Consider the following 27803-nt stretch of genomic DNA (forward strand, 5'->3'; position numbering starts at 1 on the left):
ATGGTAGAAGGGGGTTTCGCCAAACTCCTCCAGAAGAAGCTGTTTTCCCACCTTGCACAGAAATATCAGCCCCTTGGAAGCGGCGAGCCGGAGGAGGAGGAGGAGGTGAGGATTGGCAGTGCCTCTTGCCTGGACCTGCTGCATAGCTTTTGTGTGATTGGAGTTAATTCTGTCTACTTAGTCTGCTTTGTCCCACCGGTAACTTGAGAGTGGTGCTGCTGCGCTCTGCACCGACCCCTGTACAATGAGGGGTGTGATTGATGATGTTTACCAGGCAATGGGGTGCGATGGGGATTGTCGTTCCTAAGGGATACTCCCAGGACAGACAGTTCAGGCCAGGGTTGCTCAGGAATGTTGTTCTGTGCACTGAGGAGTTTCAAAACGGACAGAACACGTAGGAGAGAGACTGCCATGCGGCTCGTGGGAGCTGTGGGAGGGTTTCGGGAGTGCTGGTGCAAAGCACAAACGCTGTCTCAGCAGAAGAGTAGATGGAGAGCGAGGATGATCCCGTCTCCAGGGGTACCACAGGGGATGTGACCCCTTGGGCTCTCTTCTGTGTGGTCTGTGCAGTCATTACTGTAACGAATGGCTGGGAAGACCTGCAGAGCCCACCTCAAAATAACACTTCCTTTCCTTGAGAAGTGCTGGTGTGTGAACGTTCACTTCCCCCTCGATGCTTTCACTACCTCTCCTCGGTGCGGACGGACCAAGGGGTGGACGGTGGTTTTTAGGTGGCACAGTTGCTGTTCTCCTTGCATTTTCACCCCAAAACCTTCAGCTAAGGGATTTTTATTACCACGTTTGCTCAGCACAGGGATTTCCATTGCTTAAGCCCCGTGTTTTCTCTCACATGAGAGATCGGTTGAGCGCCCTCCCATGTAAGCACAATTCCTTCAGCATGTGGGGTTAGCCCTCAGCCCCATCCCAACAAGCACCATCCACACCCTACTAGGTGTTCATGCTCTCTTCCATGACTGTCAGACTGTTTTCTCAGATGGCATTTCAGCTAATCCTCTGCTCTCGTCTGAGTCTCATCTTTCCAGTATGGGGGTTGGACAGTGCTACAGGGAGAAGAAAATAAGATATTGAAGTCTTACCTTGTGCACAGCACAGCACGTTGTGCAATGCTGCTCTGAGCTAGTCAAACATAGCTCACAATACCAGGAAGGGAAGATCTTGATGAGGTTGCAGGAGGTATCTGTAATCTCATTTTGATGGGAAGCTGAGATTTCTGATAGGCAGGAGGCCACCAGCAATTAGTCTGCCTTGTTCTTTGTCAATACCACTTCTGTTGAAGCACAATAAATAATGATACATATTTAATTCCAAATATAAACCCTTCTTAAATTGTTGTCTAGTCCATGCTGCGTGTGGGATGTTTTGGCCTTAAAGATATGAGTCCAGGTCATCTAATGGGACTGAAGCCAGGAAAAACACACCAATCATAGAATCATAGAATAGTTAGGGTTGGAAAGGACCTGAAGATCATCCAGTTCCAACCCCCTTGCCGTGGGGTTGTGAAGGAAAAGCCCCAGTGCTGATAGCTGCAAGGTGCTGGTGTTATTTGGAGGTGGCAGAAGAGTTAACTTTCACACTGAAGCACAAGTACAGCCTGTGTCTAGACTCTGCTGTATTCAGTTTCAACTCCTTTTCTACAGCGGCCCATCCAGAATAACAGGGAATTTTTGTGGTGCCAGTTCACAGTTTGTGAGAATCATGTGTTTCCTGCAGAAATCTGAAGAACAGCCAAAGATTTTCCTTCCGTGCATCAAAGGATGCATGTGTGTGCTCACATATGTGTGCATATACATGTGTGTGCACATCTTTGAAAGAGAGAAAAAACTATGCATCACAGAGATCACATCACCTCTGCCCTTTGACCATGTACCAAGGTAATCCCCAAGCACTCAGTGGACCCAGTGGGTACCATCAAAAACAGTTTTCCTGAGGGCTGCAACCCTCCGCTCCCAATAGCTTTTAACGTGATGAGCTGGTTGGGTTTTGTCACACCATTCAGGGTAGTTCGTCTGTTTTCGTACAGTGGGGTGGCCTCTGTTTCCACACATGGTGCCACTATGAGAAAAATTCATCATGGAGATCTTCAGCCAACCCAGAAGAGACCTGCTGTGATTTAGGAGCTTTTTCTGTTGTTGGCTCTAGTGGTAGATTTTAGTGCATTACAGTTTTACTCTTTCTTCAGAGCTGCCAGGACTTTTCCTTTGCCATTGTTCCATTTCTCCTCCCCAAAAACCTTTTGGATCCTTTCCCCCACAACACATTCAAGATTCAGCAGCTACAGGATGGAGTTCAGGTATTTCCCTGCTCTGTCCTAAAAAACTACTATTCCAGTTTAGGTTGAGGCTTTTTTTTCATTTGAGGTTTCATACCAATGATCATTTAGATAATGAAGACTTTCATAGGCTCCATATCCTCCTGAATATGCAGACCATCCTTATCAGAACAGTTTTGTTCTCCTGCAGGTACCTGGGGTTTTATATGTCCTTAGACTAAATGGTGCAACTTGCCTTCCAGGTGAAAAAACGAAGGCCATTGGATTGTGTCTGTGCAGCAGTGACAGACTTCTTCCTTTCCCTTCCCTTTCCCTTCGCTTTCCCTTCCCTTTCCCTTTCCTTTTCCTTTCCCTTCCCTTTCCTTTTCCCTTTCTCTTCCCTTCCCTTTCCCTTTCCATTCCCTTTCCCTTTCCATTCCCTTTCCCTTCCCTTTCCCTTCCCTTCCCAACCCTCCCCTTCCCCTTCCCTTTCCCCTTCCCCTTCCCCTTCCCCTTCCCCTTCCCCTTCCCTTTCACTTTCCCTTCCCTTTCCCTTTCCCTTTTCCTTCGCTTTTCTCCAGCTTCCACAGGTTTTTGGGCTCAGGGCTGCAGCACCCTCTTCCCAAAAGAACCCATGTATGAAGTTGACTTAAACTGAGGCTTGGTTTTGGCCTGAGTGGAACTTGTTTGGGAGGGCGAGGAGGTTCCTCAGTTGGATTCACTGTTGGATAAGGGCTTTCCTGCAGCTATGTCAATGCCATCATTCAGTTCAAGGGGTTTTGCTTTAAGGTTAAAGGGAGCTGCAAGATTATTTTTCCTTTAATTAGGAGGGGGAAGAAAAATGTCATGTTTGAAGCAGAGGAACAGAGCAGAGGTGGCAAAGGGAGTGGGATTTGCATCTGGGGCCTTGCTCCCAAGGCCTGTGCACTGCCCACACAGCCTGAGTCAGCCCTCCAGTACCCTCAGCGTGACTTAAAACCCAGGGAATAGTTTAAAAGCAGCTTTTCTGGAAAACCCTTAGCTTTTTTTAACAATTAAAAAGTCTGTTTTGAGGCTTTTATCTGCAAGCAGGGAACCAGAGACTGCATTTCAAGTTAAAAAGCTTCAATGCTGCAATAGACGTGGGTATTAGATGGGGGTGAGGAAACTGTATGAGAGGAGCTTAAACCATGGTTGTGGGTAGGAAACAGCTGGGGGATCATATGAGGAAGCCCAGTCAGGCAGCCCCTCATTTGAAGGGCTGTGATTTGCTCTGGGTTGGATTCGGCATGCTGCCTGTACCTCTCAAATACAGTCTGTTGCCCTCCCTGAGCACCAAGGAGAGCAAGGCAAAGGGCTTTTGAGGGAATTGTTTGATTTATTATATTTAAGGGGGTTTTAGCAAGGATGAAGAATATGCAAGAAAGGGGATTCTATTTAACGTTTTTAAGGGCTTCTTGTAGGGCTAAGTAACCCAGCCCACTTAATACCAGATTGCAATACATCAGCTGCTCCAAAGTAATCTAAGACAGAGGGGAAAGAACCTTTAAGACCTCAGTAAAGGCAGAGGTGGAGGGATATCCCAAGCACTGATCTGTTGGGCTGCTTGCCAGGGTATACAAAAAGGGCTATGTATTCTGCAGAAACCACCATCCTTTCTTCCTTCCCACATGGGCTGCTTGGTGGGACAATTGATGGATTGTTTCGGGATAAGGCATGCAAAAGCAGCAGTACAGGTATTGGCAGCACTGAGCCTGCTCCCAGCCACAAGAAGCTGCTCTCTACATCCTCCAATATCACCTGCTCTTGCAAAGCAATAGGTAAACTAACAATTCAGTTTGTTTTACTTCTTCCTGCCCTGCTGTATGGAGTTGTGAGCTCTTGTGCTTGAGCTATGCCTAATGGACAAAGGTTAAAAATGTAAATTGGGAATGTTGACAGCCCACATCTGTTTTACAGTGTAAATAGAAAGCAGTGAACCAGGAGAGGTTATGTTAAGAGGTTCGCTCAGGGCACTGGCTGGTACCTAACAGACATGGGATGGGATGCGTTTAGGGGCAAAGGGGGTCCGCACCAGCAGCACTTTGTAGAGCAGGAGGGAGATGGTGCTCCCCTGCTGCATTTCCAGATTGTGCATGGCTAAAGCTGTTCATCTGAACACATTCGTCAGGGGAAAATCACAGGCGTAAGCTAATCAATGCAAATTAATGAGTCCCAATAAAGCTGTTCATTTCACAGCAGCCCCTGGCTGTAAGGAGCACAGAGTTGTCAGCATTCCTTTCCATCCACAGCCAGCACTGGCTGCTTATGGCACAGCACATCCATATGATTTTGTCATTCATTTCCTCCACGCCTTTGGGAAGGTAAATATCAGTGAGGTAAATATCAGAGCTGAGCCCTGGCTTTCCCCACTGGCTACAGGCACTGCAGGCATGTTGCTGTTATGCCTGGGTCTCTTGCTATCCTCCAGCTCCTTTAATTACCATTTAAACTCCTTTAAGCAAGGCTGTACCTTGACATCTGCATGTGTCACCAGCAGCACAGAGGAGCCTGTAAAAGCTGTGCTAATCAAACCAACACAGTAATGAGTGCAAGGTGTGTGTCTGTATGTGACAGCCAAATGTTTTCCTTCCCAGCGAGTCCTTCCATCTCCTCAGGTTCATGATTGGCTCTCGGTCTTGCAGCATCTGGGTGTCAACAAAGTTATGGGAAACTAATGAATTTGCACAAGTAAGATGTACAAGTAGGAGTAAATCATCAGTTTTAAGCATGTAGGGACTTTTTTTGTCCCTTCTAGGGATGTCTGTTAAGGAAACGTTGAAATAAGGGTGATGTCTGGAGGCAGTGTGCTTCAAAACAGCAGAGAAATACTGCAGCTTCTGTGGGCAAAACGTGGTCACTGGTGTGAGAAAGCAGGAAAATCCTTGGAAATCTTGGACATCAGGCTGGGATTTTGGAAGGACAGGTTGTTCCTGGGGCAAAATGGCTCCTCAACGAGACAGGGAGCCAACTCTTTTGTCTTTCTGCTGGGAGTGGGCTGGTGCTGGTATCCCATGTGTTAGCAGCATTAGCAGCTATGCTGTAGACTAGGAAACAGCAATGAAAAGAGGGTTGTAATATATGGAAGTGGCAAAAGCCCATTTAAGAAGCAAGGCTTAGAGATACTCATATCTCACATACTACAAGCTCTCCAGAAGGCATCAGACAAAAACCAATTCAATGTACCAGCATAAACAAACAGCCAAAGAGGTTTTCTTCATTTATCTCCGGTTTTAGATTGAGAACACTGGATCCTTCTAGAAACTTCCTGAATATTCAGAGACAGGCTAATTTTCCAAATATCACTACAGGCACTTCTGAAGTCCTCCAGACCCTTGCTCAAGTGCTGATGAGCCGTATCTGAATGCTTTCCTCAGCAAACACCCCAGGGTGCTGGTAGCTGGTGCCAAATTCCTCCCATGCGGCAGAGCTGAGCTCTGCTAGGGGCTGACAACTACATGCTCTTGGGATCTTTTTCTTAATGAGCACACTGTCTTGTGCTTTATGAATGAAGGTAGATGGGAATGGATTTTCCTGTCCCTTGGGAAGGGTGAGATTTCTCCTTTGTACTCCGCAATAGTGGTCACCCTGCTTCCGTTCAAGTGCCTGGCTAAGATTTCAGGGGATGCTGCTGGTCTGGGAAGAGTGGTTTGGAAAAGGAGAGAAGGGATCTCAAAAGCTAAGAGAGGACAGCGCAGGTGCTGAGGCACCAACTGGAATGGGTTGCCCAGGGAAGTTGTGAATGCTCCATCCCTGGCAGTGTTCAAGGCCAGGTTGAACAGAGCCTTGGGTGGCATGGTTTAGTGTGAGGTGTCCCTGCCCATGGCAGGGGGGTTGGAACTGAATGACGTTAAGGTCCTTTCCAACCCTAACTATTCTATGATTCTATGACAGGGTACGGGGAGCTAGGCACAGACCTTGGGCTGCCTGGATGGAGCAGGAAGGGTTTGTCCTGTTCACAGGTGTTTGCCCCAAAGGAAAACAGCCATGGAGATGGGAGAGGAGACTTGCTTTTTCTGTCTCAGAGAATTTTCTGCTCACTTTTTCTGTTCATTTATGATGTCTTCAACAAGTGAAAAAGGTTTTTTTTCCTGCTCTGAGCACTTGGCTGTGAGACACTGGCATGGTAAAATGCCCATTTTAAGCAGATGCCAGCAGAACTCGGCACACTTTTCTGACCATGGCTGTGGTACGTGCTTTTCTTTTTGGTAATCAGTTCCTTACAGCCTTTCTTCCACTACAGGACTGTGCACCTGGCTTTGAGGCTGTAATAAGGATTAATTAGTGAATGGTATAAAGTGCTGTGGTTTAGGAAGTGTTTTAGCTAACTGTGAAATACAGCTGGCAACGTGAGGGAAAGGAATGGGATTAAGGGAAGAAGCAAAAAGATGCTAAAACGTTGTCATAGACTGTGCTCTCACCTAACGATTGCTTTATCTCGTTTGTTCAGACCCATGAGGAGTATGAGCTGAAAATAATTGAGCAGGAGAAGGAGGTGGCGGTTCTGCCCCCGAAAGACGCATGCAAGTGCCATAAAGAAGACTTGGCTAAAGCTTTAAATGTAAGGGGGGTTATTGTCTCTTTGTGAACATAGCAGCTCCGTCTGTCATCTGACTGAGCAGCAGGATTGGTCTTTGGTTTCACTGCTGCAGTGCCCAGTTCCTCTGCCTTAACCTGGGATGAATCCTCACGTTGGCTGCGTTCGAAGCTTAGCTCTGGGTACAGCGCTTTGTCCCAGGCAAGGATTTCATTGCAATGAATGGCTCTGTGAGCTGAAGGGAAAGGAGTTCAATTGTCCAGCCTGGAAAACAAAGCACTGATAGAGGATCCTTGGGCACAGGCTGCAGAGCTCGAACACTCCAGTTATCAGCAGGTCCCAAAAGTGTTGTGCGAATGCAGCCCTTTTTCCCCTTTACTTCATAGCAGATTCTATTTCAGAGGCAAAACTTATTATATTTATTGTCCTAGATGACTTCTCAAAGGCTTTTCATTGAAAGGCCTTTAGCAGCTTGAATTAAAGGCCTTTAACATCTTGAATTGTGAAGGAAAGCTATAATGATTAGTGATATTTTGGTGCCTGACCTTGCTATTTTTTAAAATCCAGGCAAAATAGACCTTATTCTTTCTCCATTTGTTCTCTTTGAATTTTGTCAGGGTATTTTTATTGTTATTTTTGCTTTAAATGTACAATGAAACCAGAAATCAATTTTTTACTATTTTAGATTTTTCTCATCTATTATATGGATTCTCATTTACAGATTTTTTTTGTCTTGAATTATTAACTTGTGCTTACTTTGTGGTTTTTTTGTGATGGCTGATGGTAAAGATTTACCTGAAAAAGTAAATACCTGAACTGAAAAGCAACAGATAGGTTCATTTGGGGGGGGGGGGGGGGCACTGAGCCAGGAGCGCCTTACCTACCTCAGTTACAGGTTCTAAACATAACTTTGCCTTAAGAAGCTTCCTATATCTATTCTGTAATATGTAATGTTTGGTTGTTTTGTTTTAATTTCCCTACAGGTTGATTTGCAAACTGGACTCTCTGAGTGTTCTGTGCTGCAGCGCAGATTAAAGCATGGCTGGAATGAGTTTTCAGTAGAGAATACAGAGCCGATATGGAAGAAGTACCTGGACCAGGTAAGGTTTTTCTGCACAGATCCTCATTTCCTGGCAAAGACCCCTGTCTGGATTAGCCTGAGCGTGTCTCTGCATTGAAGTATTCAGGGTTTCTGCTTCCACAGATTTAGCCTTGGAACAGGCTGTGCCCCTGGTACAGAAGCTGTCCATTCATTCCTCCAGGGAAAGCCATTGTGAGACTCAGATGCAGGGTCATTTAATGCAAAGATAACATCTTAAAATAAGAAGAAACCTTTTTATCTTCACACAGCCCACAAATCAAAAGCTGTAGAGCAATGACCCAATTTCTGGAGCGTTCTTATTCCCTTTAAGGTACATGATAAAATCATGAAGGCTTGGGCAACATGATCTTGGGTGAGGTCTTGGGTTCCAGCAATGGGGTTGGAACTGAATGATCTTAAGGTCCTTTACAACCGTAACCATTCCGTGAGTTTGTGAAAGGCTTGAGGAAAATCAGTAGCAGCTGAAAGCCGCTCTGATTTCTGTTACCCCAGTGAAGGAAAGCCCAAAACTCAGCAAAAACAGAGACAAGTAGAGAGCTCAGGGGGGTGTTGGTGTCTCTAAGAGCAATGCATCAGTAACAGATACATTCATACACGGTGCCATGCGCAGTGGAGAACCACAGTTTCAAACCAGCTGCCCCAAAAGGCCAAGCACAAGGTGGTATTTGCTGTCTTGTTTCTCCACAGCTGAGTTATCCCTGAGTTTTGCTTTTGTTAACTGTTCCTTACCAGTATTTAATGTATCTTTTATTTCTCTTTTAGAACTTTCATTTTGTTTGCTTGTTTTCAACCATCAACTTGACTGATTTTCTTCTTGCTTAGCTGGATCGTGAAGATTTTAGTTGCTTTGAAAGGCTTTATTTTTATTTCATGGCACATCCCTTTTTGTTCTATGTGATCAATATTCTTTAAGCACTTTGCAATCATCACTAAATCTCTTTGAGCATAAGAAGTGAGATAGTGGGGTTTTTTCTGTTCATCCTTAACAAGCTGTTTCTCCTATGGGGAAACAACATAAACTCTCTAGTGCATCTCTAATCCTTTCACAGCCTGTTGGTCTCTCTGGAAGAGCTGTTTGCAGTCCCACACCATTCACACCTCTGCCTTTGAGCATCATTCCTCAGCAGACACTTGACAGGGCTTCTTTCGGCTGCTATTTCTGTAAAACATCCCCTTTTGTGCAGTGTTTCTAAAGAAAAATGAAGGGACTTTCACCTTTGTCTTCCTCATGGAATAAACTTAAACCGTGGCTTTCCTACCATGCATCACCACAGATGCGTTAGCTAAAACAGTCTTGCCTTTGCCTGACTTAATTCTCTTATGCCAATTCCCACGTTAGCTAAATGAAGCTAAGGAGCAGGTAGAATGATCCTTAATATCTGTGCTTCAAAGTGAAAATAGTGAGGATCTGACTCTCACAGCCCTGGGACCAGCACGGAGTTTAGAGGATTAATCCAGGAGGAGGGTAAGGAGAGAAATAAAAGAAAGGATTTCTGGTTTCAGATTCTAAGAAGACAATAAGAATTTTGTTTGTCCCTCTCATGCCTCCAAGCAGCTCTTAGAATCAGCCCTGTACTGTATGACTGCAGAGGTAAGGCTTGCCTGTGCAAGCAGCTGGAAAGAGAGAAAACTTGTGTCTTTTGATGTGAGCCTTGATCTGCCGGTCTCTGATGCCATCCATGTCCTGTACAGGGACATGATCGAGCATCAGCCTGAGTACAGGTGCTGCACCCACTCTGTCCAGGTAGAGGCTGCTGTCACAAGCAAGGAGGGTCCATGAAATCAAACCATGTTAATACTTTCCGATGAGATTTGAGGCCAGCTCAGCTTCAACAGCTCCACATTTAATTTTATATTGCATTTTTTTTCCCTTTTTTCAGTTTAAAAATCCCCTCATTCTCTTGTTGCTGGCTTCTGCTCTAGTAAGTGTCATCACGAAAGAATATGAGGATGCTGCGAGCATCGCCATGGTACGTGGTACCTCTCCTTCACCCCAACCCTTGGCTCTTTGGAGCTTGTGAGCCCATCCTGTAATGCCTCTTTGTTCACAGGCGGTGCTCATTGTGGTCACCGTGGCATTCATCCAGGTATGTTAACCTCTTCTCCATGGCCAGGGCTGTCATGAGTGAGCCCTCTCGTGTAACTTGGCTTTCTCCTTTCTTATTTAAAAGGAATATCGCTCGGAAAAATCTCTGGAAGAGCTTAACAAGTTGGTGCCCCCTGAGTGCAACTGGTGAGTCATGCCTGCTTCAGTGGGGGCTAACAGGGTTTGGGTTATGAGGGTAGAACAAAACAGAGAACAAAGCTACTCCAGGCTGTCATTCACACAAGGAGAACCCATTCTCCGGAGGTGGCACCGTGTGTGGGTGCAGCTCTGAGTCACAGCAGAAGTGGATGTAAACTCCGGTTGTTAAAGTAGGCACCCAGAGGAGCTGAATAAATGCTGGGAAACAGGGGGGTCACAGCAATGTCCCTCACAAGGGTCCGTGCATGCTCCTGGGTGCCTCCCATAGCCTGGGGAGCAGCTGTAGGGTCTATCAGACACCACTTTCCAGACTGCTTTGATGTTTGGTATCAGTGCTGTAGGTTACAGGAAACACTTTTCCTGTTTATGTCTTGGCATAAGACATGCCATGGACAACATAAATAATCTGTAGGGCTCAGAGAAACTTTGCACCGCAAAAGAGTAATGAGGTTCTCTTCTGGTCCGAAGTTCACCCAGGTTTGGATTTTATAAACACCACTGTATGTTCCTTCTTTCTGTATGATATGACACCATAAGAATCTAGCCACTTGAAAGTCTGTACTTTTAATACAATAGTGAAATGTCAGAGGTAGTTCTAGCTTTAAAGAGCTTCTTTATAGGTTACAGAATCTGTATTTCATCATCTAAAGCATGAGCCATGTCACTCCTATGTACTGTAAGAGACCTGTTGAAGTCACTTATTGCTGAAATGCAAGTCTTCCATCAGTTATTTATGAGCCCAAACTGAACATAATCAGCTCTCGTCTTCATAAAGGTTTTATGTTCTTTTTACATTGGAAGCTGTTTTGGGCAGGGTTCTTGCTTTCTTGCCAGTTGCATTCCCAACCCTGAGAAGGAATACAAACCTCACAGCCTGGTTTCCATTCTTCTTTTTCCATTTGTCTCATGTAGCCTAAGGGAAGGGAAGCTGCAGCACCTTCTAGCACGAGAGCTTGTGCCTGGAGATATCATTTATCTGTCTGTTGGCGACAGGGTTCCTGCAGACCTCAGGCTGATAGAGGTAAATACAGCTATGCATACAAGAGCCTGCTTTGGCAATTTCTTGTCTTAACAGTGCCAGAAACATGCCTTTTTAGGTTACAGATCTGCTGGTAGATGAATCCAGTTTTACTGGAGAAGCTGAGCCTTGTAACAAGACTGACAGTGTATTAATGGAAGCTGGAGACATAACCACGCTGAGCAATGTTGTTTTCATGGGGACACTGGTGCGATATGGGAAGGGAAAAGTGAGTCCTGTTATCTCTGACCTTTTCCTCGAGGTTAGTTACAGAATCTCCAGATTTTTCATCTCCATCTCTCTTTTTTAACTTTTTTTTTTTAGGGTGTAGTTATTGGGACTGGTGAAAATTCACAGTTTGGAGAGGTGTTCAAAATGATGCAAGCTGAAGAGGTAAAGAAGTGTGTGTGTGGAAATGGTGGGTGTTCTGAATGCAACTTTGTGAGCAGGAGTGGTCCCAAGAGTTAATTCACTCTCTTAATTTCTGTTTCTGCTACAAAATGCCTGTGTCACTGAGGGAAACCAAAGTGCTCTGTCCAGAAAAGGTTATAAGCAGGATTTAGGCTGCTAAATCCAGACATGATATTTAGCTGGAATCTAACCTTGTAGTCACCTAAACCTCGTGTTTTCTTCTTCTTTATTTCACACACACATAATTTCCACGAGGTACATATTATTTTCACTTTTACAGATGTCAAACATGCATTATCCAGTGCTGGACTCGATCACTAAGGTCTTTTCCAGATTTAGGCCTTGGTTTGCCTCTTCCTTGGCTCCCCAGCTGTAAACAAATACAATTTGTCCCTTCTCCCACTTTTTTGCCCATCTTGAGTGCGTTAAGGCAGAGACTCTCTCCCTGTGCTAGGGCCAATGCCCGTCAGACTTTGTTGAGGGTTTGGGGTGGGTAAGCACCAGGGTATATCAGGCAGCTGTAGGGACCCACTGTGTGGGTCAGTTGTTCTGGGCTGACCATTACCTCATCTCACATAACCAGCAAAGAAAAGCAGCTATTCTCTAATGTTTCCAGACTCCCAAAACGCCTCTCCAGAAGAGCATGGACAGGCTGGGGAAGCAACTCACTCTCTTCTCCTTTGGCATAATCGGTGAGTTGGACACAATGCTCACACTTGCAGGATCTCTCTGCTCCAGCCATTCTTACAAAAGTACTTGTTGAAGTGGTTTACTTGGACTTTTGGCGTTGAAGCAGAGGCACCTCTGCAGGAGAGATTTGGGGAACTCATTGCATGCTCAGTTCTCCAACAACAGCTAAAGCAGGTTAGAGATTTATGAATTTCTTGAAGTATTTTAATCGTCTGGTTTTTCCCCATCAGGTTTAATAATGCTCATTGGCTGGTTACAAGGGAAGCATCTCCTTGGCATGTTCACAATTGGAGTTAGGTGAGGACTGGAGAGCACCTTTCCCTTTGATTTCTAATGAAACGTGTCCCAGGGAATTCCCTGTTCAAAACAATGGTCATTTCACAAAAGAGAACTTGAGAAAGACCCTTCATAAATATATATTGGTCTTGAACTGGTGAAATTAATGTGAGTTTTAAAACAGAGTTTGGGAGAAAAAAAAGAACAAGTTTAAGGTTTATTTAGTTTTGAAAATCTTCAATGGCATTTCTAACTCATCCTGCTGTGAATGTCCTTTTCTATCTGTGTTAAGAATTTAGTGGGAGTGTAGCAACAGCAAATATTGCTCTTCTTTCTGGATTTACATCTCAAGACAGGAATGAACATTTTACGCAGCACAGAAAGCACAACCTCTTAATCAAACACAATAAATCATGTATTTTTAGTAGTACTCATAAAACCTGTTGTTTGGTGTTGTCATGGCTCTAAAATCATTCTTTTAAAGTATTCTGTGGACATAAAACCAAAACCACAAATGAGGAGATAACAGAGATACCAAACTGGCTCAGTGCTCTCCTTCCTGTATCCTTGTGGGATGTGGTGGCAGAGTGATTACACCTGAGTTTTGGAGAGCAGCCTGTGGTTTTGAAACCCTCTTTGATCACTTTTTGCACATACCTAGAAGTGTTGAGAGTTACCCAAGGAATAATTAGAATCATAGAATAGTTTGGGTTGGAAAGGACCTTAAGATCATCCAGTTCCAACCCCCCTGCCATGGGCAGGGGCACCTCACACTAAACCATGTCACCCAAGGCCTCATCCAACCTGGCCTTGAACACTGCCAAGGATGGAGCATTCACAACCTCCCTGGGCAACCCATTCCAGTGCCCCACCACCCTCACAGTAAAGAATTTCTTCCTTAGATCCAATCTAAACTTCCCCTGTTTCAGTTTGAACCCGTTACCCCTTGTCCTGTCCCTACAGTCCCTGATGAAGAGTCCATCCCCCTTCAGACACTGGAAGCTGCTCTGAGGTCTCCACGCAGCCTTCTCTTCTCCAGGCTGAACAGCCCCAACTTTCTCAGCCTGTTTCTATACGGGAGGCGCTCTAGTCCCCTGATCATCATTAATTAAGGGGCAGATACAGATAATCTGGATTCTTTTAGCATGTCAGGTGCTGCAGGTTTTGATGTTGCTTTGATTTAGTGTATGCTGTCCTGCCTTAGCTGTATCCACATGTAAAGAGAGGAGATGAGGGACTGTATGTGGCCAGGAGCCAATAGCTAACGTATGAGCTGTGATGCCAAAGAACGTTCGACTTCCATCCTCAAAAAGTTAAATAAATGAAATTAAATCCAACCCCTAAATCCCTAATTAGCCAGAAATTAAAGCTCTTTTGCAATATAAAGAAGAAAAGCTATTGCTTTGTCAAAAATATCCAAGAAAATGTCAAAGGGTTGTAAATATCATAGCATGGGGAGTCCCAGTTGTTAACACTGCACGCTCCCATTCAGATACACAAATACAAGCAGGAGAACTCACCCCATGGAATGTCCCTTTGGCACATTTTGGTTGGTACTTGGTGTGACCCCTGTGTTGAAGCTGTTGTGTCTCTGCCATCCCCAGCCTGGCAGTGGCTGCCATCCCAGAGGGCCTCCCCATCGTGGTCACTGTCACACTGGTGCTCGGCGTTCTCCGGATGGCGAAGAAAAGGGTGATTGTGAAGAAGCTGCCCATAGTAGAAACCTTAGGTAAGGCTGTAAGACAAGCCACGCAGCTTGGTCATCTGCCAGCCCTCAAAATCTGAGCTGGATAGCAACGGGCTGGCCAAGTGAGGTTTGGTCTGATCATAAGAATATAAAATTGGAGTGCTGCTTACTGGGCCAGAGCAACCCACTCAGACTTAAATACACTTTATGCTCTGTGTTTCACATCTTTTTCCCTTATTTCAATGATATTAACACAGGCAGGCGATAGGAATGGCGCACCCTAACCAATGGCATTAGCCTATGGGGAGCAGAGCCCCTCTGCAGATATGCATGTCCTGCTGGGGTTGAAAGGCTTTATTTTTCCTTCCTCCTCATTCTGTGGTATCATCCTTCAGATCCATCCTGTCTGGATGAAAAACCTCAAGTCAAGCCTGGTGGCATAAATAGAACCATTTATCCTTCTGCCTGTGTGGCTCTGATAGCTTGTGTGGCTATCTGCCTGATCTCCAGTCACAGAAAACAGGGACCCTGAGCACACGAAAAAGAGGACCTTGAGCAGACATTAAGGCCATCTTCATAATTGCAGGGCAGAATGAACTATAATGAAATTATCCTTCTACCTCCCTTTATCTTCACATTGGCCCTTATTCATAGGCCGCTGTTTTCCAGGCTTTGATGCTCTGACCTTGGTCAGTATGGCAGTTATATGAAGGAGAAGACACGCTGTGTATTTCGTACCACTCATTAAAAAGTACACTAAGTGCCAAGCCTGTCCCATGCAGTCGCAAAGAACTGCTGCACAGCCGGATCCTTTAGCTAAAACCTGTCTTCCTTGGAAATGCTGCTATTGTTTGAACTGCCCTTGTTTGTTCTGCGGTTAAAGAATCTTATTACCCTTGCTTTATTGTAGCTGCCCTCACCCAGGACATCTGAAACGGCTTCTTATCTCATGAAGAATTTCATGCTGGTAGGGCTGCGCCCAAGTAGGTGTAACTGCCAGATGCCTGGTGTTCTGCAGGACAGGCTGAGCACGGCAAAAACCGCGCTCTCCCTGTTAAACCTCTGAAAAGGAGAAGAATAATCTTCTTGATCTGACTCTTTTGTTGTCAGTAACTGAAAATGAAATACTGGAGGTGACAGCTTTGCTCTGAGATAATCCTTTAAACTGCAATGAATTTAATTGCATCCCAGTCTGCTTTATCCCGTCCAGGTTTTTAGCTGGTGGCCATCATAGAATCATAGAATCATGGAATAGTTAGGGTTGGAAAGGACCTTAAGATCATCTAGTTCCAACCCCCCTGCCATGGGCAGGGACATCTCACACTAAACCATGTCACCCAAGGCCTCATCCAACCTGGCCGTGAACACCGCCAAGGATGGAGCATTCACAACATCCCTGGGCAACCCATTCCAGTGCCTCACCACCCTCTCAGTAAAGAATTTCTTCCTTAGATCCAATCTAAACTTCCCCTGTTTCAGTTTGAACCCGTTACCCCTTGTCCTGTCACTGCAGTCCCTGATGAAGAGTCCCTCCCCAGCATCCTTGTAGGCCCCCTTCAGATACTGGAAGGCTGCTCTGAGGTCTCCACGCAGCCTTCTCTTCTCCAGGCTGAACAGCCCCTACTTTCTCAGCCTGTCTCCATACGGGAGGTGCTCCAGTCCCCTGATCATCCTCGTGGCCTCCTCTGGACTTGTTCCAACAGTCCCATGTCCTTTTTATGTTGAAGACACCAGAACAAACATCATGCACATGGGGTCTGTGCCTAAGCACTGTGGTCATCTCTAGGGCCATGGGAGGTGTTCAGGCTTAGAAGGGAACTGGAATCTGATTCATTTTTTTTCCTTTAAAGTAATTTTTTTGACTTCTTGCAAGTGGAAATGAGCCTTAATGTGGTGACTGTTGTATTGTGGTGTAAATGGGCCCTGAAAGAAAAGTGCTTTACTGAAGCAGGATTGTCACAAAGAAGAGCTCAAGTGGGGCAGCTCCTGCTCTTAGCTGCGGACTTTAAAGTATTTTTAAGACAGTATTAAACACATCTACCCTCACAATCCCTTGGTGAGACAGGGAAGGTGTGTTATTCCTGATTTAGGGAAGCAAGGGTTAAATGATCCTTTAATAGCTGATATTGCATCTTGAAAACACTGATAACTCCCCAGAGATGAGTGGCTTCTCTGATTGCCCACCATACGATGCTCAAGACAACATGGCCCTCTTTAGATGTCTCCTACCACATCTCACATCCCAATTGTATGGACAATATGACATGCACTCAGATCCTTTCCTTAAAACACCTTACTGAGAAACATCCATTTCTTGGTATTTTCTCCCTTTTCCCACTGGTGCAGTTTAAGGGCCTTTAGGGAACCATGTTCTCCCTCTGCTGAATCTCATTGTTCAGTTGCATTATTTATTAGTTCTGATTAAAAACTTTCCTGCATCAGGTTGCTGCAATGTCATCTGCTCAGATAAGACAGGCACTCTGACTGCCAATGAGATGACAGTGACTCGGCTTGTGACTTCGGATGGGTTCCAGGCAGAGGTATGGATGAGATGGTGATACGGGCTTTCCTGGTTTGGTTTTAGTTCAACTAGGCCCAAGTGAGGGATGCTAATCAGCCCCAAAACAAGCAGTTTCTTGCACGTCACCAGTTCCATTCTCATTTTGCAGTGCTGGAGACAGGCAGAGGTGGGGCTGAGTGTACAAAAGCTGCTCAGATACCATAAACAAACATGTTCATTGACATAATCTGCTGCTCTTTGCAATTATTGTCAATATTGAAACCTGCCACTGACCTTTGTGGGTCCATCTTCAGTAGGAATATTTATTATACAATTGGCTTGATTCTTCTGCTTGGTCCGTTTACCTGCATGCAAAGTGGGTGAAAATTCAGGTATATAGAATATGGAGACACAGAGCTGTCATCAGTAGGGTTGGGTTTGAACAAAACTGGTGAACCCACTGCTACCAAAGCACTGGATCTCTCAACTGAGCTGCAAGAGAATTCTGAAATCACGGCAAACAAGTTCTGTATAAGACAAGCTGATTTTTTTCTGTTCCTATACAGCTATCGTAATATTATGCTTTCACTGTCTGCAGCCTTTCCTCTAAGCATTACCTTGAGCTAGAAAGAAGAATCCCAGAAAGAATCCTTCAAAATCATAAATCTGCTCAAGTATATTTTTTTGTATACACGTTTTGTATACAATCTGTATACAGATTATTGTATGCAGACGTAGTATAGTCCTGTCTGGCACTGGGAAATCTGGTCAGTCTGTCTCTCCCTTCCTCAGGTCACTGGGGTGGGCTACAATGGAGAAGGAAATGTTTATCTTCTGCCATCGAAAGAGATTCTTAAAGAATTTTCCAATGTCTCAGTTGGGAAACTTGTGGAGGTAAGTATAAACTATGAAACATTTCCTATTTGCATTCAATTTTCATTTGCAACAAATCACTTTTGTTAATGAGTGAGAGGAAAAAAACCCACATTCATAACTGAAAAATGGTGTTGCTGGAGCATGCATTTGGAAAGGCTCTGAGTAATTATGGTATATGAAGCTTATGGATGAACAGCAGCAATCATAACACATGCAGAGTGAGACTGGAGTCATCAGCTTAAAATGTCAATGATATTTTGGATAAAAAGACAATTCTGGCGAAGGAGATACAAATTCATTTTACCACGCTCAGGTTTTTAATGTGGGCATATTCTAGACTTTAGCCAGCTACATAGTTAATTTATAAATGCACTGTGGTGGTCTCTGGGTTTTGTGTTAGCATTAAGTAAAATCTTGCACACTCAACTGTAAGCTAAAGTGGAGTGTTTGGGCAGTGAAATGATCTTAGCTGGAATCTTAAATGGAGGTTAGGTTTATTATATCCATTCTGCACATCAAAAGCAATAGTGGGAAAGACTAAGTTTTCATTTTCATGACTTACCGAGCTCATTAGACATATATCATGTTTTGATTCATATTATTCTATCCAAAACATAACATTTTACCAAATATTGGTGTATCCTACAGATTAAGTGGGTTTAGAAAGCACAAGAACTCACATCAAGAGACGTTGCTGTGAGGAATAACACATCTTTTGGGATGTGGCTGCTTTCATTCTCCAATCTTTCATTAGTTCGTTTAAAGAAATGAAAAAGCTACGAATTTGGTTCTGAAAAAAATAAACATGTAAATATGTCCCTTTCTCTAGGCTGGCTGTGTAGTCAATAATGCCATTATCAGGAAAAACAGCGTGATGGGACAGCCCACAGAAGGAGCTCTCATTGCCCTTGCAATGAAGGTAAGGTTTAAAGGAGCTGGAATTGTTAGGTCTGACAGCAGTGATCACACTTCTTTAAAGTCCCCAGACTGGTTTTTGTCTTTCCTTGTCTCCTCTCCCTAGGGTCATAGACTTACACCTCTCCCATGTAAACCTCTTGTCACAGACAAACACCTTCCCTGGCCTTCTGTGCTAACAGCAATAATTGTTTTGCTTGGTTAATCTCTGCAATTAAGCTGCATGATGGATTTCTTTTGGACTCAGACTGGACTGCATTTTCTATATTTTCTTCACCTGCAATTAAGAGCTCAGGAGGACAACAAGAGAGTGAAAAATTATTAAGAACTGGCTGTACTAGAAATAATGGCAGAAGGTCATCCTCGATTCAGGTCATCTGCCAGCTTTTACTTTTTTCTAGTTGTGATTATGTAAAACAAGGGGGTTTATGAATATTACATTCATGCTTATAGGCAGAGGGCTGTAAAATGCCTCAAAGTATCATCTAATCAACGTTTCACAGCCTGTGGTCCATAGACCTCAGGTGGGCTGTAAAGCACAGAAGGTCCCTGATGAAATAATGCGCCAGCAAACATCTGCTCTTACCTCCTGTTTTAAAAGCTTGGAACGGACAATGAAACCATGATTATTTATTTTTTAACAATGAAATTTTATTTCATTATTATTTTATATGCTAATTAAAATCTTCCTTTTGCACCACCATTCAGTAGCCAAGCAATAGCAGAATACAAGGGACGTTGTCTCTTTTTCTTCTTTATTCTGTTTCTAGTTTAGTGGGAGCTACAAGAGAGAAAAGCTGTTTCTGATCTCTACCTCTTCACCTAGAGCACCCATGCATGCTGCTAAAGCAGGCGTGTATTGATTTGAACTGTTGCACTTTAGAGCTGAAGGGTCTTCTTGTAGTGAATTGCTTTTTGAGTTTAATCCATCAGGAAATAATTTGAAACTACATTCATGATTGACCATTCAGCTATTTGCACATTTCCTTTTTTCTTTCAAGTTAGGTGGCTTGGAAATAACTGAGGTGGGGGAGCATGAGCTTGGGCTGGAAGAAATCTGCTCTGCCCTTTTCTTTGCCTTTAGTTTAGGGAAAGGACTTGAGCCTCCTTTGACCCAAAGCTCCACGAAGACAGCAGTGCAGCTCCCCAATACTTGCAAAAGTCAACAGGGACCAAGCTTCAAACTCCACTTTAATTTATCACACATCAGGCACCAAAAGGAAAAGATGGATTTAAAATACGAGTTTTACTCTCCCCGCACTTCCTCTTGAGCTCTGTGGTGTATGACCACTGGAAGCACATGGTCAATAGTCATGCTTGTAATATGGAAAATGTATATAAGCTTTGGTATTGTTCAGCATTACAGTGCTCTTTTTGTTTTACCTTATTTTAGATGGAATTGGCTGACATTAAAGATATTTATGTAAGAAATAAGGAAATTCCGTTTAGCTCTGAACAGAAGTGGATGGCTGTGAAATGCACACTGAAAAATCAGGTAAAGCAAACAGTAGTGTTGCTTAGTTTCATGTTTTTAATTGTGCCTGTACAATGGGCATGAAATGGTACCTCTTCAGCAAATAATGTTTTCAGAACTTAACTGTGTCAAGAGAAAACTGAACAAACCTGAAAATTCCCAACTTGGGTGTAATTTTAGCTTGTAAAAGCTGTGTTTGAATGGGAGAAGATAATACTTTTCATATAGTGGTTTGAGCAGGAAAACAAAAGCTTTTCAGATAGGGGAAGAAAGATAGGATGTTTGGAGGAAAATGTTGGTTGTTTTTCCTTCATGGGGTTAAGGAATTTATTTTGACTGATACTATATTGAGGTTTAAAAACTCACCAATCTTTTTATTACCATTCTGTCTATGATAGCTGAACATGAAAAATGGCTAGAGCAAAAATATCACATCCTATAGATAATGCCTGCACCTGTGCATTTTACAAATAGGTAAAAGAGCAACAAAGATCTTTTTTACTGAGGATATAAAGCTTTATACATTATCAGTATTTTTAAAGTGTGCTCTTTTCTTTCTTTTTTCGATAAAGTATATTATCTCCTTACTTTAAAGGATCAGGATGATATTTACTTTATGAAAGGAGCATTTGAAGAAGTGATTCGATACTGCTCTCTGTACAACAGCGGTGGCATCTCGTTATCACTTACACCCCAGCAGAAAGCCTTCTACCAGCAGGAAGAAAAACGAATGGGCTCCTCAGGTCTAAGGGGTCAGTCATTACTGTCTATGTCCCTTATCCTTATAGGTTACTTGCCCCTATGCTTTCCTGCTCTGTTTTGGTCAGTATGGACAGAGGCTCAGTCCTTAGCATCAATTGCATGATCTCTTCATCATGCTTGTCAGAGTTTGCCAATGGCCATGTCTTAAGTCTGCTGGCTGCTTGCTTTCCACTGATCTATTTGTCTTCTGAGTTTAAATTAGTGAGATTGAAAGGAGCTGAAAGTAAGCACTGAAAATGGTGAACGTTTTTCTTCCACAGAGCACTGTGATTGCCTGGGATACAGTCTGAATGGTGCATTGAAAATCTATGTGCTGAACCTGATCTAAGCACTGCTCTGCCAAGTTTTGCTTTGGAGAAGCTGTTTCAAAAGCAACAAAAAGGCAACTTTGAAAAGGATTCAAAACATGGATTTGGGCACAGAGAGTTTTATTTGAAGCTTGGTTCAATTCTCTATTAGGACCAAATCTAACAATCTCCTCTTGATCTTGACTACATGTCATTGCAGCCCACAGAAGTTTTTATATGTGTGTCGTTTCCTTCATTGCTAGAAACATCCTTTCAGAAATGTCTTAGACTTTCACACAATTACAAAGACCCCGTCTCCTGTGCACATTCCCAGTGTGTAATAGATGAGAACAAGTCTTGGCAGACGGTCTGGAAGATGGAATAGTTAATGTACATATTCTCTAGCCTTCTGTCTTGTGGTTAGTAAATCATATACAGAGCTTGCTTTGCAATATCTGAATCATCTACCACTGTGAATGGCAAATTACCGCTCTGAAGAAAAGTGATTAGCTCAGGCAGCTGCTGCGAGCTGATGATTCAATCATCAAAGCAACACTGACGTGAACCCCTGGCACAATATCCTTGAGTGATTTAAGAGTGATTGAATGATACGGTTAGGCACCGAGAACAAAACAAAATGTGCGGAGCCTTGACGTTTGCACGATGGAAGTTTCTCTGGTTTAATTGAATTTACATTTTGTATTTTTAGATTAAAACAAACCAAACTAAAAGTTTAAGTTTATACAGGAATGCTATTGTTTAACATAGTAATTTGATAGTGTCTAGTCTAACACGGCACTGTCCCAATTTAATCCATCTGCATTTAAGGAAGACTTGATGGACAGCTTTAAATTAGAAAGAAATAAATCCTAAGACAAACATGTGGAACAGAAATGCTCCAATTCAGAGGAATTCTATTAATAGAGTGGACCAAATTTTTGTGTCTATGCAAGATCTGAATATAATGACTAAAGACCTGGTTTTAATTACTTCCTCCACTGGAAAACTGGCAATTTAATATCTCATCTAAATGTTCATTTTAATGTATGGAGATGTATTATTAGTAATTTAGTCTTGCCTTCTTTTTTTCCCCTCTATTTCTAGTACTTGCTTTGGCTTCAGGTCCAGAACTTGGCAAACTAACATTTTTAGGTCTGGTTGGAATAATTGATCCCCCAAGGGCTGGAGTGAGAGAAGCTGTTCAAGTCCTTCTGGATTCTGGTGTATCAGTAAAGATGATAACAGGAGATGCCCTGGAAACTGCTGTGGCTATAGGTAGCAAACTTAGCTTCCTTCCTGTGGGTCGCCAATATGGCTGTTAGATCAGTCAAATGTTATGTTCCTTAATAATCAACTGGTTCCTTCTTTGCGTGTACAGCTGAGGTTTTAAATGCCACTAAGTTCTTGCATTTCTATTGAAACAAATCCTATGAAGTGCAGTAATAGAGCAGCTATGAACTACGGGACAAATTCCAGTAACTTAATTCCACTATTTTAGCACCAGAAATGGAGAAATCTCAGCATAAGACCCTTAAATGGGACAGATGGCATTGCTGGGATTTTACACCCCACTAATATTAGGAGCATGAGTATCTCTGTGTTTCCCACTTTCGTTTTTTGCCATTAGAAATAGACAGAGCAAGCAGCAGAGACTGACAGATTAAGTATCAGCTTTAGTTCTGGGTATTTGACTGCTTCCGTAACTCCAGCTGAGCAAGGGCAAGGTGACTGACCCAGCTCAGGGCCCAGAGAACTATGGGCCCTGTCAGATGCCCCAGGATCAGATATATTTCCCAGTAAATTCTTTTAACTGCTGCCGCTGTTCTTTGAGTCAGAAAATAGCTGGCTTTTCGCAGAGCTGATGGGCAGATCTCATTTTGGGCTTTTCTTTCCAGGGCAGAATATTGGTCTCTGCAATGGAAAGCTGAAAGCCATGTCTGGGGAAGAGCTGGACCAATTGGCAGAGGCAGAACTATCATCCACTGTCAAAAACGTAATGGTTTTGATTACAAAACCCAGGCCTATTTCCAATAGTAACTGCCTAATACAAGATCATATTTTTTGTTTTTCAGGTTTCCATTTTCTTCAGAACAAGTCCAAAGCACAAACTGAAAATAATAAAGGTACTAAGCACCTCTTAAATCCATTGTATGTCTCACTAAAACAAGATATAAGGGGAGGGAGGGAGGAAGGAGGCCAGCTCAGTTCCAGCATCAGTTGTCATTGAACTCAACATTTTTCTTGCACATCTGGCCTGAAATATTTGAAAGACACTAGTGAGATATTAGCAAGCATAATATCAAGAGAATTATTTTTGAGGACTTTATTCCCCTCTTCTAACTCCTGCTGGAGTTTTATACTCCTGAAAATCCAGTCTCTTAATTCTTGGTCCAAGTCTCATCCTAGTAGGCTGCTGAGTCTGCTTTACCCTCAAAAGTCACATAACACTTCTATTATTTCACTATTACATTCAAATCTTGCTATTGCCAACAGGCCTTATCTCCTCCTGGCTTCAGAGCCTCTCATCTCTCCACTCTCACAGGCTTTGCAGAGGGCTGGTGATATTGTGTCAATGACAGGAGATGGTGTTAATGACGCTGTGGCCCTTAAATCTGCTGATATCGGGATTGCAATGGGACAAGCTGGTACAGATGTCAGCAAAGAGGCTGCCAACATGATTCTTGTGGACGATGACTTCTCAACAGTAATGTAGGTTCAGTGACTTTCTTACTGTCAGACACTTTATTACTTCAGATACTTTCTGGCTATCCACTGCAATAAGTCTGCTGTGTGACTAGCCCTGGAAATAACACAAGACACAGGACATGCAAGTAACAGGCAGTAAGTGGAGACACCTAGTGTGTGTCTGGCTCATTTTCAGTCACGTACACGCAATGACTTTTGTTTCAAGTGGTGGTGACAAAGCTACCTTTCATCTGAAAGCCCTGGTTTCTCATTGCTGTAACTAACTGGGGATTTGAAAGCGTCTGGAAGTCTAGGGAGATCATGACTTGTGTTCTCTGCCTCGTCCAGGAAACTCAGAGTAAAGACATAATTCACAATGCTCTGTTGGTTCACAACGACAGAGGGAGTAAACAGGGTAGAGTGAGGCTATAAATAAGTCACAAGCCTGCTTAATGATCCAAGACCAGGCCGTATGAACCAGGTTTTCAGATCCAGTAGTTCTAATAAAGTAATTTTAACCAAGAACCTGTACTGATACCCTCCTCCTGAGCCAGGGTCTGAATTTCAACTGAACTTAGTGCTGCAGAAGGCAACTTGCATTTTGAGTGTCACAGGAAGCTAGTGTAAAATAACGTGAGTACTGGCAATTTAGTAAACTCTTCTCTCCCTTCCAGGAACGCAATAGAAGAGGGAAAGGGAATATTTTACAACATAAAGAATTTTGTCCGGTTCCAGCTGAGCACGTAAGTTCCTGTTTGCTTCAATTCCAGTGAAAGCACCTTTTTGGTGAGGCCATGCAGATTAATGTTCTCCTGTGTTTTGCAGGAGTATTTCAGCTTTGAGCCTAATTACTCTGTCAACTGTGCTCAACCTACCAAATCCACTCAATGCTATGCAGATCTTATGGATCAACATCATCATGGATGGGCCACCAGCCCAGAGGTACGGAAGACTGAAATGAGCAAAATGTTCTTGGTTTTAGTATGCCTGAATTTGGCTTAGAAACACAAGCTGTTATGATTTCTTATCAATGTGCCAATCTTTCAGTAGTTAGATAAGACAAGTTGTAATTTCGCTCCCTCCTGGTCTCTCCAAAAGCATTTACTTCACATTTACTTGAGGTTTTACCTGTACATGTTCAGTGGTGGAATCAATTATTCCCCTTTTTGACTAGGAATGGTCTGTTATCCCAAGCACATCACCTGCTTAGTAGTCCTGCAGGTCTGACTGGCAAGGGAATACTGGCTACATGCTGGGGTATATGCCCCAAAATCACAAGACATGGGAACCTCATCCAACTGCTAATTACAATTACTACTTCCACAACATGGAAGAGATTTTTTTGCCTCAATTTCACACTAGTTCTCCTTCTGGGATACTGATGTGATGCATGCCTTGGTCTAATATAAAGACTTTTGGCACAGGTGTTGCAGACAAATTTGGGATATTATCTAACCCTCTCAGAACACTCCCGCTGTGTTCTGAAGTATCACATCCTCCAGATCCATTTTGTTTTATCAGCAGTAGTAGTTTGGGATAATCTGCCTTAACTAAACACACCCCTCTGCTTCTCTTTGTGGCAGCCTGGGAGTGGAGCCAGTTGATAGGGATACCATCAAACAGCCACCCCGGCGTATTACAGACACTATACTCAGCAAATCACTGATCCTGAAAATCTTCATGTCAGCTGTAATTATCATCAGTGGAACTCTCTTTGTCTTCTGGAAGGAGGTGAGGAAAATCTGCAAGAAGATCTTGTTTTCATCAGGGTGAAGGACAAAATGAAGGGCAATTTCTGAAGTACATGTGAAGGACTTTCCAGTGGGGAAGGATCAGAATGGGCAGAGGGTTAAGAACCCAGGGTAAGCTCCTGGTTCTGCTTCTGCCTTCCTGCATTGCCTCTAATTTGGAGGTTCCTATCTAGAATGGGAAAACTATTACTTGGTACAATATCAGTGCTTTAAGGTATTTTTCACCTCCAGCTTCCCATGTACGTAGAAAACGCCAAGTACATGATTACCATGGATTGCTGTTAGTAAATACTGGCTGTCACTATAACAGTTCAAATAATACAATTTAGAATATTCTTTACGGAAATTCCACATCAGTTTAAGAATTTAAAACAAGGCTGATAAGATCATAACCTCAACAATTGGCAGACAGAAATTAGTCCTACCTATAATAGCTAGAAATATATTTATTCCTTTTTAACTACCCTTTGATTTGACTAGGATCTTTAAAGGGAATATTTAATTCATCTATTGAATTGGCATATTTTTATAAGGCTTAACTGACCCCTGAATTTATACATGTTCTTTCAGAATCCAAAAGGTGGCATAAATCCTCGAACCACAACAATGACTTTTACCTGTTTTGTATTTTTTGACCTCTTCAATGCCCTGACATGCCGCTCCCAGGTAAGATTGCTCTGTCAGCAATAATTCCTTGTTTCAAAACACTAACATAAACATTAGAACACTAGTATTTTGCATAGGAAGGCGGTTTTTAATGTCATTTGAAGCAGCATGATTTTTATCATTTCTATAAATAAAGGTATCCATTATAGTTCAACTGCAACTACGCTTTCAACTATGTAGCTCTGCCTAAGTTAGCATGTAACTTCCGAAGGTAATGCAGTTTACATGCACAGAAACAGGGTGACATTCAAGTACCAATAGGAGATTCGGAAATGTTACTCATCTTTTTTCCCCCCTTCTCTAGACAAAGTTGATATTTGAAATAGGCTTTTTTCGAAACCGCATGTTCTTGTATTCTGTGCTGGGATCGTTTCTGGGACAGCTGGCTGTTATATACATCCCTCCACTACAGAAGATCTTCCAGACAGAGAATTTAGGAGTGTTAGGTAAGTTACAAAATAAATAATGTGTTTTACCCATTAAAGCTATTTTTAAAAGCAGATGTGATTGATTGCCAAACTGTTACATGACAGCTCTCAAAAGACTGCTGGTATGGGAACCCAATCAACAGCTCCTATGCCTACATACATACACATAGCTAAACACAAATCCAGTAGTATTTAGCAATACTATCCCTGCCCAGGTTTTGAATCTTCATTTACTGCACATAAATGCATGTAAATAGAGGCCTGTGAAGATTTTTCATGAGCTGTCTATGATGGTATTTCCCTACATAATTCTACCTAGGATCATGATGCAGCCACTCCATTTTGAAAAATCAGTGGGAATGTTTTCTAGCTGAAAAGCAAAAAATATTTTACCATTTGAATCAGTCTGAGCAAACTCTACAAACACTGTTTTCCATCTGCTTTAGGTATGTATTTAGAAGCAGGGTTCAATGATCCTAAATGATTAATGCAGAGGCTTCCCCCTTCAAGTGGACTACACCACCTACTTGTCTAACACTGCCATATAATTCTAAAGCTAGCAAAAGCATAGAGAGGGTATCTATGCTGGTATAACTATGGAGTTATACCAGCACAAATGTCTGCTGCAGGAAAGCTCTTACCTGGGGATCCCTGCCCAGCACTAAATCCAGCTGTGTTCATCTCTGCTCTGTTTCCTCTCGGCAGACCTGCTGTTTCTCACTGTACTGGCTTCCTCCGTTTTCATCGTGTCCGAGTTCATCAAACTCTGTGAGAAACACTGCTGCCAGCCAAAGCACACAAAGGGATGTCATAACTGATGCAAACTTCCTCTAAAGATACACTTGGGACCAAGCTGTGATGCTGGATAATTGAAATGCAACGCTTTCTGATACCACACATCCTTTCTGAAGATACTCCAAGTGAATCTGTACCAACAACCCTTCTACACCACAGTCTGTTCCTTCTACATGCTTTACCTAAACTGTTTGAGCCATCTACAGAACCTCCAGAGCAGCTCATGTTTTAAACCAAGATCAGGTATACTTTTATAACACTGATCTGTATCTCAAGAACACTGTGACAGTCCTAGACAAAATAACACCTCTCCTATGAGAAAAAGCTGAGAGAGTCAGGGTTGTTCCACCTGGAGAAGACTCTGGGGATATCTTATTGCAGCCTTCCAGTCCTTAAGGGCCTATAATAAAG

The 27803-nt window shown here is 43.1% G+C and overlaps 1 protein-coding gene across 1 annotated transcript; it reads left to right on the forward strand.

The window, feature by feature from the left end:
• ATP2C2 (ATPase secretory pathway Ca2+ transporting 2) lies at positions 1-27415 on the forward strand (the record flags this gene model as incomplete). Its single annotated transcript, XM_080638758.1, has 27 exons — positions 1-105; positions 6738-6848; positions 7808-7924; positions 9807-9896; positions 9978-10013; positions 10098-10159; positions 11084-11192; positions 11269-11418; positions 11514-11582; positions 12217-12292; positions 12521-12587; positions 14171-14295; positions 16696-16793; positions 17546-17647; positions 18459-18548; positions 19938-20039; positions 20614-20770; positions 22172-22342; positions 22963-23060; positions 23140-23190; positions 23610-23776; positions 24427-24495; positions 24578-24694; positions 25336-25483; positions 26074-26169; positions 26474-26615; positions 27303-27415. The coding sequence occupies 27 exons, from the start codon at positions 1-3 to the stop codon at positions 27413-27415; spliced, it is 2838 nt and encodes a 945-aa protein (XP_080494884.1).
• Between the last annotated feature and the right edge of the window lie 388 nt (positions 27416-27803).

Source organism: Psittacula echo (assembly GCF_963264785.1).
Source record: "Psittacula echo genome assembly, chromosome: Z".
In the NCBI taxonomy this organism is placed as follows: Eukaryota; Metazoa; Chordata; class Aves; order Psittaciformes; family Psittacidae; genus Psittacula; species Psittacula echo.